Genomic DNA, 15,035 nt, shown 5'->3' on the forward strand with positions numbered 1-15,035 from the left:
ATGCTCGCTTGCGGCGCTCGTTACGCCGCAACAACGCCTGGCACCGACGCCGTCGCGCCAGCACTCGAGCCCAGGACCTCCTTGCCCTCCCAGAAGCGTGGCAGCTCGTTCCCGGGCACGAAGATGCGACGAACGCCAGAGTCTTTGATCACGCACATGCGGATGCAGCCGCCAGACGAGCCGTCACGCGACATGGCGAGGGCGAGAGTGTTCTTGACAAAGTTGACAGTCTCCTCTTCCCCCCAGCCCTCGCGGTAGGTCGCGTCGCAGTAGCCGTAAACGTAGGTGGAGCCGGAGCCTGGGGTGAGCACGATGCGTTGGGTGCGAGGGGATGTGAAAGCGAGGGCTGGACAAGGGTTGCGGGTGAGGCTCGACTACCTATGCCGAGCTGCCAACAGGAGATCTACCGCCCACTGGCCTGCTTTCCGCGACCCAACTCCTTGGCCTCCACTCAACGCCAACCATCCCCATCCAAACTCACCACCAATAGCCCACGGCTGTTGGAAGATCCCGCCGCCAAGGGGAATATTGTACACGCTCCCGCCCTTCTCCTCGTCCCAGCCCGCGACGATGATGCCGGCGCTCAGCTGGTCCTTGTTCTCGTAGCAAAGCTTCTCGAAGAGCGCAGCGACGGTCGCAACGCTCGGCGCGCCGCCGTACACCGACGTGTAGACTTGTGCGTGGTGGTGCACAATGTCCGCGACGGCCTGCGTGTCCGCCGCACTGCCCGAGCGGCAGCAGTAGATCCGGTCGTGGATGTGCGTGAGTTTGTCTGTGACGCGGTTTGCCTGGGGTCAGGGGGGTGTACTGGGGAGGTGCTGGGTCAAGAGGAGGGGGAGGGAGGGAGGAGGGGAAGGAGAATGGCGGGGTAGAGGGGGAGACGAGTGGGGATGAAAACGGCGCCCGAGACATTCTACTGGGAAGAGTTTATGCCGATGATGGAGGTCTGGCCAACTCACAATATACGACCCCGTCGTCGTCCGCGTGTCGGCGCCAATAACCACGCCGCCGTCGAACTGCACTGCCATGATCGAGGTCTGGAATTAGCGAGTTCTTCACCCGCCGAGTTCCGTCGCTGCCTGTCGCTGCACCAACTCAACTCACACCGAGGTTAACCTCGCCCTTCTTGAGGTGTGCAATGGGGACGTTGGTGATGCCGTCCATGATGTTTGAGGTATAGGATACGATGTCAGACGCGACGAGTGTTCAAGTTGACGTTGTGCGGTACGCGCAAGCGCAACGCATCATCGCCCACGTGTATGTCACGTGACAATTCACGTGGCGTCTTCCTGCCGCATCAACTTGACCGTTTACTGCACCCACCCCCATGCGCTCTCAGTCGCTGCATATACCCAATATAACATAACTGCTAGTCTCATCGTCGCCATTTGCTGCGGGGGGATCGCGGCGCGGTCATATCTGCGGATGCTGCCCTTCTTGGCCTGGTGGCGGGCGCGGCCATGCTGCTCGCTCGATAGACGTCTCCCCCCAAGTCGCCACATGCCCACATGCGTGGGGGGACACTGCCGACTCGCCCTCCTCTAACCTGTTACCGGTGCATCACCTGCTGCCCAGGCATGACCTGCATCTGCCCCATCATGGGCACGGCATTGTTCACCCCAGGCATGCCGACGCGCACGGGCATCGGACTCCCGTACCCTGGCTGGTACATCTGCATGGGCATGCCCGCGGTGCCCATGCCGCCTGGCGTGCCCATGCTGCCGGGCGTGCCAGGCGTGCCCGGACCTGGCGTTCCAGGCATGCCGTATGGCTGCCGCAGACTCGAAGGAACCGACATCATGCGCTGCTGTGGGTATCCCATGCCGCCCGGAGACGGCGAGTTCATCCCAGGCATGGGCCGGAACTGTTGCTGCTGCTGCTGCTGCTGCTGCTGCTGCTGCATTTGCTGTTGCTGTTGCATCTGCTGCTGTTGCTGTTGCTGCATTTGCTGTTGCTGTTGCTGCATTTGCTGTTGCTGTTGCTGTTGCTGCATGTGCTGTTGCTGCATCTGCTGCTGCTGTGGGTGCATCATGCCGCCCTGTGGTCGGAACATCTGCTGCTGGGGCGATCCGTGCGCAAACTGCTGCGGCATCTGCATACCACCCGGCATGCCGCCTTGAGGGACACCTTGCGGGACGCCCTGTGGCATCATGCCCATCATTTGGCGCACATGAGGGTGCGCGGGCGAGCCGCCGGGTACCATCGGCATCTGGTGTTGTCCGTGCTGTAGCCCCATCTGCATCGCCTGCTGAGCCTGCATCTGCTGCTGCATCGCGTGGTGCTGCTGCATGCCAGGATGCTGCATTCCCTGGTGCTGAGGAAGCGCCTGGTGGTGCTGTTGTGGCGTGAGCGGCTGGTGCGGTTGGTGCGGCGACTTTTGCACCTGCTGCTGGGGAGAGGGATAAGGTGCGCGGCCCTGCTGCTGCGGGTAGTAGCGCATGTTGATGTTGTTTGGCATTGTGTGGGGCGGCGGTTCGCGGATAGTCGACGATGGAGGTGGCATGAAGCCTGGTGTGCCCGGAGACGCCTTTGGTGGTGGGGCGTGAGGCGCGCCGTTAACTCCATGTGACGCGGGAGCAGTGATGGCCGCCTGGGCCTGCGCGCGAAGACGAAGCGTGACGTTGTCGTGTAGCGCCTGGGGACGGCGGGGGTCGAGTGTACCGCGCATGATGGGAGCACGGTTGGCGATCAGCCGGCGAGCGAGCTTGTGCGCGAGCCCCAATGACTTCTTGTCCGACTCCTTCTTCTCGGCGTCGGTCTGATCCGCGTCCACCTTCCAGTCGGGGAGTAGGGCCGATGGAGGAAGAGACGCGTCCTCGACCAACTTGACAAGCGATCCAAACACCACATCGGCGATGGCGCCCTCACGCTCCGACACCCATTCGGGATCACCACGAGCCACGCGCACCTGTTGCCACTCTTGCAGTTCCTCGATACACTTGGCGTTTGTGGCAAGGATGGCGTCAACATCCGTCTTGGCAGCAACCTCCTTGTCGCCGTCGCCGTTGATGTTTTCCTTCATCTCGACGTCTGCAGACTTGCTCTCCTTCTCCTCCGCCGGCAGAGTGCCGTACCACCCGTCATCCTCGGCGACAGAAAGTACCTTGGCGGTGACTTCCTGGTGGAGGTGTTTCCGGCGGCGCTCGTGCATGAGGCTGAGGGTCGAGAAGTAACCGAGGCCCTGGGCGTTGGTCGATTCGTAGCTTGGGCCAAATGTCGGCGTCCATCCAGTGCTCTGCGGGATGGCCGTCACTTCATGAAGAATGCTGCCAAACCCGCTCCTCCGCCTCGCGGCGTAACTCTCCTTCCACCGCTGCGCCTTGAGACTTGCGCGACGTATAAGGGACTCGGACAGAGTCGGCACCTTGCCCTTGCCTTTTCCGAGCGGCTCGGTTGCCTGAACGACGAGCGGCTGGGCGGCGCCGAACTTCTTCTCGCCAGCGGCGAGTTTTGACAGTAATGTCTCACCGTTCTTGACGCCCATACGCTTGCGTGCGGCCTCGACCTCGCGTAGGTCCGCGGCAGCGGTAAACCAGTCGCCTCCGGATGTTCCAAGCCCGTGACCTGGTGTCTTTTGCATGAGCGCCCAGCGCTCGGTGGGCTTGACGTCGGGAGGTGTCCCGCCAATCTGCTCCTCGACCTGGAGGAGGAGGGCGTACAGCCCGCGGCAAAATGTGTACACGTTCATGGGCGCGAAGTGGGAGGGTAGAGGGGGAACAGGGAGGTGGAATCGATCAAGCGAGGGGATGGGGTTGGGGTAGGAAGCTGGCATAAGGAGGTGGCCGGCGAAGAGATGGAATATGGACTGTTGTGAGTTGAGGAAAGAAACGGCGCCACTCACCACCAGCTTCTCCCACGTAAGCGACTCCTGGCGGAGAAGCCATCCGAGCGTGTTCTCCTCTGCATTCGAGAAGTCGGGAGGCAGGGCCAAAGAGAGGATGCCATTGATGGGAAATGGGAGGCCCGAGGCCATTCTGCGCGCGTCAGGGCGAGGATGCGTTGTAGACATACTGGGAGAGGATCAACGCGACGGCCTCGCGGATGTCTTTTGTCAACAGCCGGCCAGAGGACGCGGATTCGGACTCCTCCTTGATTGTCTCGGCCTTGCCATTTGTGCGCACGCGCTTGTTTTCTGGCGTTTCGCCGTTGGGAACTGCAGATGATGACGCCTCAGAGCTGCGCCGTTTGCGCTTGCTCCCAGAGTCGGGGGAAGGGTTGGGGTCTGGTGTGAGTGGATGGATGAGTGGCGGGGACTCACGCGACGCAGCCTCACGCGCAGCCGAGCCTCGTGTCTCGCGGACCATGATGAGGCGGGGCCTGATGAGGCTATGAAGGTCGCGTGCGAGTAGGTATGGTTAGGTGAATTGAGGGGATGGGACGGGATGGATGCTTGGTGAAGCAGCTGGGGGTGGGTGCTTGGTGCTTGCGAATGATGATTGTCCGCGGGGTGATCAAGGATGAATGGAGTATCGCTGTTGCTGGCGATGTTTGTGGATGGACGCGGATTGACGCGACTGCCGCTAGGCGTTGGAGTTTGATGACTGCTGGTGGCTCGTCGAGGTGGATGCGCTTGGGGGTTTTGATTGTTGATTGTTGGGAGGCGAGTTGAAGGAGAAGGCCGCGGGTGATAACGGTGGCGTGGGCGAGGGATGCGCGAGGAGACGGGGGAGGAGGAGATGGCGATGGATACTGATTACCGTTGAGGAGACTGGGGATGATGAGGAGAAAGGTATTGTTGTTGTTGTTGTTGTTGTTGGACGTGTGGATGATGAGGCGGGACGGAGGAGACGCGCCGAGGACTCTTGAGGGTGGGTGGCACGGCACGAGGGGGGACGAGGGGGGAGGAGCGGGGAAGGAAGGGGCGAGAGTTGGGTGAGTGGGAATGCTGTACGGTGGCCAACCCCTCGGGCCTATACGGCGTTTCCTCCCGTGGCACACTCACCACCCTACGTTTAATCTGTGCTTTCGCTTCATCGCCCATCCTGTACATGCTGCATGCATGCATTCTTCTTACTTGAATGCATGCATCTACGTCGTGGCGGTGGTTGCTGGTGAGGGTGCGTCGAGGCGTTGCGTTGCGCCATGGAGCTCCGTCCTGCCCCTGTCGTCGCTTGCACGCCAGTCTCCTTGCTCCTTGATGCATGCGCTCTCCACCACTCGACGCCAATTGAGCCGTAATGCCAGAGACCGTTTAGCCGCTATCTCATCCGATCTACTGATCCCTCCGTACGCTCCGTGGTCCATGATGCTCCTCGACGACTCTTGTCTCTCCAGTTGTCATCTGGACATGATCCACATCTAGCCATGCGTGTACAAATCAACATCAACTCTATCTCTACCTACCCATGCCCATGCTACCCCACCCCTACTCCATCGGGTTCGTCCGGCCTGCCTGGTTGCTGTCCCCTCCATCAAGGTCAGCGCCCCACGCGCACAAGCTGTGCCACCAACGCTCCTTGCGCGGCGCCGGCGCCTCTGTCGCGGCCGCCCCGCCGCGCCATCGCGGCCCGACATATCCGTCCGCATCCGTCGGTGTCGGCGGCAGGTCGACAGGGTCGGCGAACGGGCTCGAACTATGCATCGACGGTGCGTACGGGTTCACGTTGGCGTCCGCGTGGGCATGGGTGCGCTGGGCGTCCGTCTGTGCGAGCGGCTGTGGCGTCAGATTCAGGTGCGCGTGCAAGTGTGTGGGTGCGGGGCTACTCACCTCGGCTTCGCGCTCCTTGCCTTTGTTGCTGCTGCTGCTGCGGCTCAGGCCAAGGAGACTGGTGCGTTTGCCTTCTGAGATGGGCGAGAGCGGACTCATCGGACTCATGGGCTGGCTGCGATGCGACGACGACGAGGTGCTCGTGATCGAGTTTGGGCGAGAGTTGGACGGCGAGCTACCGATCCTGCTCACGCGTGCGGCTTTGCGGCGCGCACTGTCTCGCGCAGCAAACTTGGCGAGGTTCTGGCGTGAGCATGCATGCCTTCCGGCAGGCCGGCATGAAAATGTTGGCGGCAACGCACAGCTTGGATTCGCTTCTCCTCTTCTTCCGTCTCGTTGAGTGGAGGGTAGCTTGGCTCTTCTGCAGCGTCATACCGTCCTTGAGAGTATGGCCCCCCGCCTTGCCAAGAGTTGCTGGATCCCGCAGCATGGTGTGCGCTGCGGCTCCCGATATCGCCGTCGTCATCGTATGCGCGCCCCTTGCCCTTTCTGTCGTAGCTGCTGAACGAGGTGTCAGAGCCAGATGCGCTGGACCGTTTCGAGTACACGATCGTACCGTTGCGCGAGATTGGGGCGGGCGCGACTCTTCCAAACGGAGGATTGACCTCGTCCGCGAGGGGCGCGTAGTCTTTTGTCGAGAAAGAGCCTGAGGGCATGGCGGGGGGTGTGGTGTGGGGGGTACGGGGGATGGGGGTGGTCGGGGCGAGCGGAGCGAGGGAGCTAGCCGCGAGAAGGCAAGTGCAGGAGCTGAGGGGAGGGGCGAAAGTGGGTCAAGGAGGAGGAGTTGGGGGGAGGGCGTGCAACGTGGTGAAGATGCGTGAGCTCGGTGAGCTGAGCTGTGTGAGGAGAGGGCAGCGACGCGCGATATGGATCTGAATGGGTGTCACGAAGGCGGTGGAGGGATGCGAGACCTCGAGCCAAAGTAACGACGTGATGGGCGTGAGAGTCGTGTGTGTGTGGGCGTGTAGAGTGTCTATGTAGCTATAGATGAGATGTGGAATGGAGTAGAGATGCAGATGTTGAAAGAGTAGAGAGGAGGATCAAAGTTGTTGTCGGCGTTGTGGCCGACTGCGACGAGCTCAAGAGCCGCGCTCCCAACTCGGCCTTGACCCTGACGGTGATCGCGGCTCGCGGCTCAAAGAGGGCCAGCAGACACACGGTCGGTGGGTGACGCACGTTGCTTATTCCACCCTCCCCTTTAATCTTTTGGGTGCCACCTCCACCTCGATCGCCAGGGCGTCGCACGCACCAGGGACCAATCAAGACGCGCTGGTGACGCGCGCCCCCCCTCTCTGCTTCCGCTCGACGCTCGACGCTCGACGCTTGGCTGCTGCTGCTTGCCGCTGTTGCCGCTCATGCCGCACATGCACTCTACCTCTACAGTAGTCGTCGATGCAGCACGCGACGCGTATTGAGTCTGCTCGTTTACATCTTCTTCACCATGTCTCTGCTCGACTTTCCAACATTACTGCTGCATATTCAGTGCAACGACGTGCAGAAGAGGCGCCGATTCTGCCTGGCTTGGCGCACATCACAACATTGCGCGCCAAGCCACGTTTGCCGTTCTTCGTCCGAGCAGCGTGAGCGCTCAACATCGCCTTAGGACCGAGTGGCTGCGAGCGGAGCCGGTCAGTCTTCGGCCCCACAACCACTGCCTCTAGCTCTAGCATTCCTAGACTCTGATGCCAAGTCACCTAGCCCACGTAGAGGCAGCAGACGCTGACCCGCATTCCGCGCCGTGCATGCTGTGCCACATCTCGCTCTACCCTTCCCAAGCGTATATCGTCTTGCCCTGCCGTCAGCCGCGCCTCACTGCGTACATACCTTGTCGCTCGTCTTGGTCACAAGCTTCTTCGCCACGAGCGCAATGAGCGCCTTGTTTACGCGAGAGTGCAGAAGTGGGGGTTGCCCAACAATTGCGCCGACTGCCGTGAGCCACCTCCTGGCCTATCCCCGTCATTCTCTCCTCCACGCAGACCCAGCTGTGGCCGCCCAAACTCACTAGCCAACCCCACCTCCGCCTCCATAAGCTTGTCAATAACCTGCTCCATCACCAGCCGCAAATCCTGACGTCAGCACGCTACCATATCTTCGACATGGACGCACCGCATCGCCTCCGCGGTACTCGAGCGGCAGCTGTGTGTCGATAATTTTAGAGATCTCGACCTCGCGCCGCTTCTTCGCGCCCATCGCGGCCCGGCGCTCCGCCGCTGTTGGCGCCGCCCCTCGCGTGCCCCGCCCCCTAGCGCTGCCCCGCCCACGCAACCCGCCTCGGGCGGGAGCGCGCGGTTCCGGCGAGTGCGCATATATCGTCGCGTACGTCGTATCCCCGCCATTCGGCGAAGTGGGGTGCGAGCGGGTGCTGGACGCGAGCTCTCTACTCGGTTCTGGCCTGGGTGCAGGTGGAGGTTCGGGGACTAGCGTCAGCCACTGCTCGTCCGCGACCTTCATCGCAACGCTCACCGCTCAGCTCCTCTAGCCTTCTCCAGCTGTTCGCATCTGGCGCCTCATTCCACTCGACGCAGAACGCGTTAATCTTCAGCGCGTACAAGTACGCCGCAAAGCCCTCGTTGAAGTGTTCGAGCGCGTCGTGCATCTCGTTCATGCGCGCGATGTTCGCTGCGAGGGTAGACGCTTCGTCGGCCAGGTCGGTGAGAGCCGGCTCGAGCCAGTCCAGCCCCGACGGGGAGGCTTGGGACTGCGACCGCGCGAGAGAGGAGAGCGAGCCGGTGGAGATGCGCCGGAGGGGATGGGTCATGGTGGGCCGCAAGCAAAGACGAAGGGAGGACGACAGCACAGTTGTTGTTGTGATCGAGTGAATTATTCGGCCCGCCGTTACGGCGGTGGAGGTGGTCCCGAAACGCGAGACACGTCGAGGCTTCTGACGCTCCGTTCACTCCTCCAGGCCCCCAGCATGGCCGACCTCGCGCACGTAACAAAGTCGCTCGGAGACATAGTCCTTACGGCGGGCGAAGGCGACGGTTCGTACGCTGCTAGACGCCGGCCGCTGATCACAGAACCGGTGCAGCTCTCCGCTGTGCTGGATAGCTTCTCCGCCGCCCTCCTGACTTCGCGCGACCCCGTGATGCGCGAGGCCTTCCTCGAAGCCGTGCTCGATGTCCTCAAGCCCGTCGGCGACGCAGCGGACAAAGGGCGCTTGGCAGTGCTGCACGACGCCTCGCTGACCACCATCCCCCCCTTCCTCCCCCTCATTCCTGAGCAGCCGTTGGCGCGAGAGTTCCTCAACCTCCTAGCCCAGCACGGCGACGCGCGCGAAGTCGTGCTCGCCCTGAATTTGGCGCTGGCCGAAATCACGGAGCTGGCCGATCCCTACGCCGTTAGTGATGGGGAGAGCGACGACGACGACGAAATCAACTGGGCGTCGGCGCAGCCACAGCTCGAAGCCATGCTGGACATGTACGCCGCCGCCGTCCCGCGCCTCACGGTGAAGCGGAGCACGCCGACCCTCTTGGCTATGCAGGACGTGCTTGTGCCCCTCATCAAAGCTGTTCCGGGCAGTGCGCCGCCGAGCATTGCCGTCGACTTGTCCCGCTCCATTCTTCTGCGCTCGTCCACGCTCGTCGACGCGGCGTGGAAGTGGCAAGCTGGGACAGAGGACAAGGGCGGCGAGCAGAATGCCGTGCTAACCGACATCCTGCACCACGCCGTCATGGTGTTTGGGCCCAACGTGTGCGCGGAACTCACGCCGCGCCAGTTCCTCGTGGCGAACCCAAGGTTTGCGCTGCACGAAGAGGAGGGGTGGGAGGGCGGCCAAGCCGCGCTGGACGCGGCTGCGTCGTCGTGCGCCGCGCTTGGCATCGACCGTGCGGGACTCGTCGAGCGGATCAGGAGTAGCTCGGCTGTGCGCCCACAGTCCTCCATCGCGTCCCTCCTCCTCCTCGCCTCCAATCCCGGCACCGCGTTCCCCGCGAGCACACTGGAGGACGCCATGCCCGTCATCAACATCTGCTTGAATGGGAGTGCTGTTGATGCTGGAACAGCGTTGTTGTGGGCGCTTGTGCGCGCTGGCGTCGTTGTCGAGTATGACCAGGTCACATTCTTGCTCGAGGTGAGTAGTCCGACTCGAACCCAGTTTGAGCTAACCTCAGCACATCATGCCTCTAATCCAGCTCCACCAGAGCCCGAACACGCGGCTGGCTCTCAGCAAATTACTAGGCGCACTGATTGCCGCCGTCAAGTCGCCACTGCATCAAATCAAGCTGTACGAACAGGTGTGTTCAACCCTTCACTTCTCTCAGATGTTTGTGGGCAAGCTAACGACAGATTCTCGAGCCCATCAACCCCTTCGACAACATCCGAGTACTCGCGCTCTCTCTACTGCGCGAATCGCTCGCCACCACCCCATCTCTCCTCTGCCCGGCCCTCACCCAGACCCTCACGCCCCTCCTCTACCGCCTCCCACAAGTGGATTCGCCGCTGGAGCTGAGTCTGCCGAAAGTACTGGAAACGTTCTGGCCGGTCTGGCTCGCTGAGAGCGCCAACCTCGTGTGGTTCATACTCAAGGTGGACGGGGAGAACAAGAGCGGGTTCGGGGACCTGACGCGCCTGACCGGCCTCCGGAACCTGTGGCTGGCGCCGGTGGCGGCCAAAGCGAAGAGCTGGGCAGCAGAGGCCGAGGGCGACGCGGAGATGGTGCTGGGTAGGCTGGTGGATGCGTGTGCGGCGGCTGAGGCTGCGATTGTGAAGACTGCATAGGCGAGGCGCATTACGTAGGGTATCGTAGTTGAGGGGTGCATGCATCATGAGCGGCTTGAGCGAGCAAAGTACGCGGCCAACTTGATACAAGTTGGGAACCAAATAAGGTGCCGACGTCATCCACACCTGACCATCACAGCAACCCACCATTCTCACACTCGCCATGTCCCGCCTCCTCACACGCAACGCCAGCACGATGGTCCTCGAAACGGCGCGGATGAGTGGTGAGTCCCGCCCACGACACGCCTCATACCAGTCCTCCACGGCCCGCTCCAACCCCTCACGCGCCCCGGGGATGCGTCCCACCCCACAGGCTTCTTCCGCGACGGATACTGCTGGGGCTCGCCCGACGATCCGGGGCGGCACTACGTCGGCGCGGTGGTGTCCAAGGCGTTTTTGGAGTTCAGCAAGAGCCGGGGTGAGTGGGTGAAGGCCGAGGGGGGGCGGCGGCCAGGATGGCGACGGGGATGGCGACGGGCCCGGGGGCAATGGGCGACGGCGATGACGAGCGACGACGAGCGACGACGGTGGCCGGCGAGGCGCAGTGCCGAGTCTGACGCCAGGCAACGACCTCTCGTCCCGCCGCCCCGGGTTCCGCGGGCTCTCGGAGGGATGCAAGTGGTGTCTCTGTGTTGAGCGGTGCGTCGTCTCCGAACACGCTGATGAAGATGGAAAGAGGCGTTGGTCGCGTCCGAAACGCTCGGAGGACATGTTGTCCCGCGGTACGTTCTTCCAGCTCTCATCGCCCAGTCCCATCTGCTCCTTCCGTCTGCTACGCCTTGCTGAGCACGCCCCTGCCGTCGCCGCGGGGGTGTAGCTCAGTGGCAGAGCGTCTCATTTGCACCGAACTTGAGAAGGCCTGGAGTTCAATCCTCCACTCCTCCATCTTTTGCATCCCCCGCTCGGGCCATCTATCCGCGTCGCGGCCACTCACACCAGCGTCGACCTCGCGGCCACGGCGCTCGACACGCTGCGCGACGTCAGCATCGAGGATCTCGAGCGGTTCGCGCACGACCCGGCCAGCCCGCCAGAGCCGCGGTCCCCCTTCGGATCGGGGTCGCGCGGCAGCGGCGTGCGCGGCGACAATGTCCGGCGGAACAGCTGATGTACTCCTGAGTGGATGACGTGTAGCTGGATAGTGCGAGGGGAACGCAGTCAGTCACTCTCGAGGACTGTTCGTTCCTTGGGTGCAAAGGCCACAGGAGGTGTCGCGCGTGGTGGGACATCGGGGAGCGAGGGTGGTACTCCTTCCCACAGCCGCCCGTCGCTGGTGGACTACGGAGAGACATGAGGAGCGGTGCTGAAGGGGCCGGAGGGGCAAGCAAAGGAGCGACTGAAGCGAAATGTTGGTCAGAAGTTTTGCATTCTATGTGGTGAATGCCAAGGGCAGCTCTGTGAGCGCCATCACTGTGGTCTCAGAATGACCTTCACGAGCCACCCCAGACTGGCACCGACACCGACAGGGAGGGGCCCATGCTGTCTCTGCCTCGATTTGGTCATGGTAGGAGTGAGAGATGTGCGCCTGTCATCCCATCATCCCACACCTCGCCTCGTGAAAATATGCATGTACAGCGATGTCTATGTGGCCGTCTAGTTGCCCCTGCGGCGCTTTTCGCGCCGCTTCTCCCGCTCCATCTCCTTCTCCTCCGCGCGCTCGGCATTGAGGCTTCCGTGCGCCTTGCGCATCTTGGCATTGTACTCGTCGTCCTTCTTGGCCTGCTCGCGCGCCCGCTCCGCCGCAAGGAAGCGGTTGTCCTTGCGCAGCTCGCGGATCGCGCCCTTGCGCTCCTTCTTGTACTCTGCGCGCAGCTTGGCCGCCGCATTCCGCTCCACGTCCGGGTCGTAGTGCCGCCCTGGCGCAAAGTCGGACTCGAACTTGGGCGCGTACGACGCGATCGGGATCGGCTTGTGGTCCTGCAGAGCGAGGGGTGCGCGCGAGGACATGGCCAGGCGCAGCTGGTTCTCGAGCTGCGCCGAGGTCTGGGTGAAGAGCGCCTTGAGCTCGGGACACAGCTTGATGCGCGAGGAGGAGAGGACCGAGGCGAGCGGAGAGAAGAGCTCGGCAAAGGCGTCGAGAGACGCGTAGAGCGTCCCGTACGACTGGATTAATCGCAGCGACACGGCGAGGAGGTTGGAGCGCGCCTGCTCCCCGTCTGTACGCGCCGAGAGGAGGTTGACGGGGTGGTGCGGTGCAACGCCTGCACCGAGGTGCAGCTCAGCGGCGACGAGGTTCGGGAATGCGCGCACGGTGCGTGCATCCTTCTTCCGCTTCAGCAGGGCCAGGATCGTCGAGGCGAGGAAGTTGACGGCTTCGGGCACGAGGCGCCGGCTCTCGCCTTCGTACTGCGCAATGAGGGAGACGAGGAAGAGCCCCGACGCAAGGTCCGCTGTGGAGCGGATCCGGCTCTGCGAGAGGTACTGGCCCATGAGGAGCATGGCGGGCTGTACGACCGGGTGGGAGAAGTCGGAGGTGGACCATGTGGCCCCGACAAGACGGAGGAGCGTCAGCTCTGGCGCGCCGGGCATGGTCTTCGAAGTCGGGTTGGACGCGCCGCGCGCCAACCCACGTGTGAGGTTCTTCTGCATGAGCGCCAGCTTGGCGATGAAATGCGAGGAGGCGGTGAGAGGGTTCAGCTTGACTAGAGCCGCGAAGTGTGGTCCCAGCGCTGTAATGGACTCGAAGCGGTCTTCGGACGCAAGAACGAGCATAAAGTCCAGCAGGACGCCGAGAAAAGCCTGTAGCTTCTCCTTGTTTCCCTGCGCAAGGGAGGGGTGGTGCAGCGCCCTGATGCGCTGAACCACTGTGGGGAGCGCCGACTCCGCCAGCGGCTCCACGATCTCCTCAAACTCCTGGAGTGTCGCCGGACACGGAAAGGTGAAAGGAATCTCGGAGGTGACGGCCTTGCGCTTCTTCTTGACGGGCACGAGCTGCGGCACCTCGTCGTCCGATGAGGCGTCGTCGCTTTCCAGGTCCTCGAGCTCGTCATCTTCGTCGTCATCTTCGTCGTCGTCGTCGTCGTCGTCGTCGTCATCGCCGTCCACGTCCTCGTCCTCGCCGGACTCGCCCTCGTCGCTCTCCCCTTCACTTCCGTCCTCCTCCCCGCTCTCGTCCTTTGGGGCCATCTCCTCCATCGCCTTTCGCGTGAGACCCTCGCCCAGCAGAAGATTCCCCTCCTCGTCGACCTCGCCCATGAAGTCGTCACCGAGGTCGTCGGCGTCCGGCGCACGGTCCTTCTTGCGCCGCTTCCCGCCTCCGCCCTCCTCGTCGTCATCGGAATCCTCCCCACGCATCCGGCGCAGCCGCTTCGCTTCAGCCTCCTGTAGGCGTGCGACCTCGTCTGCTGCCTCCTCTTCCTCTGTCTTCGTGCGGTCCTTCGGCTTCGCGCGTGCCTCGAATGCAAGGGAGCGAACAAACTGGTCGTAGTCCTTGTCGTCATTCTGGTCGGGAATCGGGGCAGCGCGCTCCACACCGGGCAACTGTACTGCCGGCTTGGTGGGAACACTGCCAGCCAGCAGCTCGCGCAGCTCGTCAAGCCCGTCGTCGAGCTCAGCCCGAATTTCCTCGTCCTCATCACGCATCTTCTGCCGTTCAATCTTGTATTCCTTGCTCTTGGCGATAATCTCGGACATGACCTCATGCTTCGTCTTCTTGCGCTCCTGGAGAGATTAGCTCTATCCTGCACTAGTCCCGTCACCCAAACATGGTTCTCAACGACTATGCGGCGACTCACCTCTCCTTCCTCCTCGTCCTCGTCGCGGAACCCGCCAAAGTGTTCCCTTGCCACCCGTTGCCTGCTGATCGCACCGCTGAACTCGTCCTCCTCTCCCATACCCATCATTTCAAAGTCGTCGCCTGGGAGGTCCATGACGCTACGCCCGCCGTGTGTCAGGCCCAAGGCGAACCCATCCTCGTCGTCAAAGCCCTCGTCGTCCTCGAGGTTGAACATGCCCTTCTTGCCCTGTCCGCGCTGACGCTCGCGCGTGTATCGCTCGAGCATCCGGTCCTCAAGTGACATGCTTGGGTCATTCTCACCGAACCGGCGGTCGCGGAACGAGCCGCGGTGATCGCGGAGGTGGTGCTCGCCAAGCAGGGTCTGACGGCGCTACCGTCAGTTGTGTATGACTCGCTTGAGCTCACCTGTTCCAGGCCCGCAGAGCGAGCAGCAGTGGGTCGCCCAGTCACACCCTTGAGATTACGCCCACCAACATCGTGCTTGGTGCGCGTCTCACGCTCGTCAAACTTGTTGAACCGCGCGCGGATTTCATCAAGCTTGGCCATCTTCTTCGCGCGGTCGACATCCTGCGCGCCGCCCTTCTTGCCGCCAGACTTCTTGGATTTCTTCGACTGGGTCTTGCGGTTGAGCCCGCTCGTTGAGAGCGCAGCCTTAAGCTGCGCGAGTTGGGAGGGGGCCATGGTGTGGGTGTATGTGATCTGACCAGAGCCAAATACGACGTCTTCAACTTTTGAGTGGAGGTCCACACGCCGGCAGAAAGCCACGTCAGAATTATGATACAGATCACCGAGCCGCGAGTTGCCACCCAACCTCCACTCCGACGTCAGCGTCAACATTCACCGCTCACTCCATCACTCCTCATCACTCACCCATGGCAT

At 62.5% G+C, this 15,035-nt stretch overlaps 7 protein-coding genes across 7 annotated transcripts; 2 read left to right on the plus strand and 5 right to left on the minus strand.

The window, feature by feature from the left end:
* Positions 1-20: 20 nt before the first annotated feature.
* COLE_07340 (uncharacterized protein) lies at positions 21-1,164 on the minus strand (the record flags this gene model as incomplete). Its single annotated transcript, XM_018421938.2, has 4 exons — positions 21-298; positions 482-788; positions 960-1,037; positions 1,105-1,164. 4 exons carry the CDS (start codon positions 1,162-1,164, stop codon positions 21-23), a joined length of 723 nt encoding a protein of 240 aa, XP_018282181.1.
* Positions 1,165-1,549: 385 nt separating this feature from the next.
* COLE_07341 (uncharacterized protein) lies at positions 1,550-4,009 on the minus strand (the record flags this gene model as incomplete). The annotated part of the gene is made up of 2 exons (XM_018419335.2): positions 1,550-3,805; positions 3,842-4,009. 2 exons carry the CDS (start codon positions 4,007-4,009, stop codon positions 1,550-1,552), a joined length of 2,424 nt encoding a protein of 807 aa, XP_018282180.1.
* Positions 4,010-5,365: 1,356 nt separating this feature from the next.
* Positions 5,366-6,363, minus strand: COLE_07342 (uncharacterized protein; the record flags this gene model as incomplete). The annotated part of the gene is made up of 3 exons (XM_018421937.2): positions 5,366-5,653; positions 5,708-5,950; positions 6,010-6,363. The coding sequence occupies 3 exons, from the start codon at positions 6,361-6,363 to the stop codon at positions 5,366-5,368; spliced, it is 885 nt and encodes a 294-aa protein (XP_018282179.1).
* A 1,106-nt stretch (positions 6,364-7,469) lies between these two features.
* On the minus strand, positions 7,470-8,465 carry COLE_07343 (uncharacterized protein; the record flags this gene model as incomplete). The annotated part of the gene is made up of 5 exons (XM_018421123.2): positions 7,470-7,499; positions 7,532-7,632; positions 7,710-7,773; positions 7,814-8,124; positions 8,171-8,465. 5 exons carry the CDS (start codon positions 8,463-8,465, stop codon positions 7,470-7,472), a joined length of 801 nt encoding a protein of 266 aa, XP_018282178.1.
* A 156-nt stretch (positions 8,466-8,621) lies between these two features.
* Positions 8,622-10,423, plus strand: COLE_07344 (uncharacterized protein; the record flags this gene model as incomplete). The annotated part of the gene is made up of 4 exons (XM_018425899.2): positions 8,622-8,688; positions 8,725-9,776; positions 9,817-9,939; positions 9,992-10,423. The coding sequence occupies 4 exons, from the start codon at positions 8,622-8,624 to the stop codon at positions 10,421-10,423; spliced, it is 1,674 nt and encodes a 557-aa protein (XP_018282177.1).
* A 295-nt stretch (positions 10,424-10,718) lies between these two features.
* On the plus strand, positions 10,719-11,547 carry COLE_07345 (uncharacterized protein; the record flags this gene model as incomplete). The annotated part of the gene is made up of 3 exons (XM_065626538.1): positions 10,719-10,841; positions 10,987-11,062; positions 11,309-11,547. The coding sequence occupies 3 exons, from the start codon at positions 10,719-10,721 to the stop codon at positions 11,545-11,547; spliced, it is 438 nt and encodes a 145-aa protein (XP_065482155.1).
* Positions 11,548-12,013: 466 nt separating this feature from the next.
* Positions 12,014-14,837, minus strand: COLE_07346 (uncharacterized protein; the record flags this gene model as incomplete). Its single annotated transcript, XM_018420658.2, has 3 exons — positions 12,014-14,080; positions 14,155-14,526; positions 14,562-14,837. The coding sequence occupies 3 exons, from the start codon at positions 14,835-14,837 to the stop codon at positions 12,014-12,016; spliced, it is 2,715 nt and encodes a 904-aa protein (XP_018282175.1).
* Between the last annotated feature and the right edge of the window lie 198 nt (positions 14,838-15,035).

This window comes from Cutaneotrichosporon oleaginosum, assembly GCF_008065305.1.
Source record: "Cutaneotrichosporon oleaginosum strain ATCC 20508 chromosome Unknown ATCC20508_contig07, whole genome shotgun sequence".
Classification (NCBI taxonomy): domain Eukaryota; kingdom Fungi; phylum Basidiomycota; class Tremellomycetes; order Trichosporonales; family Trichosporonaceae; genus Cutaneotrichosporon; species Cutaneotrichosporon oleaginosum.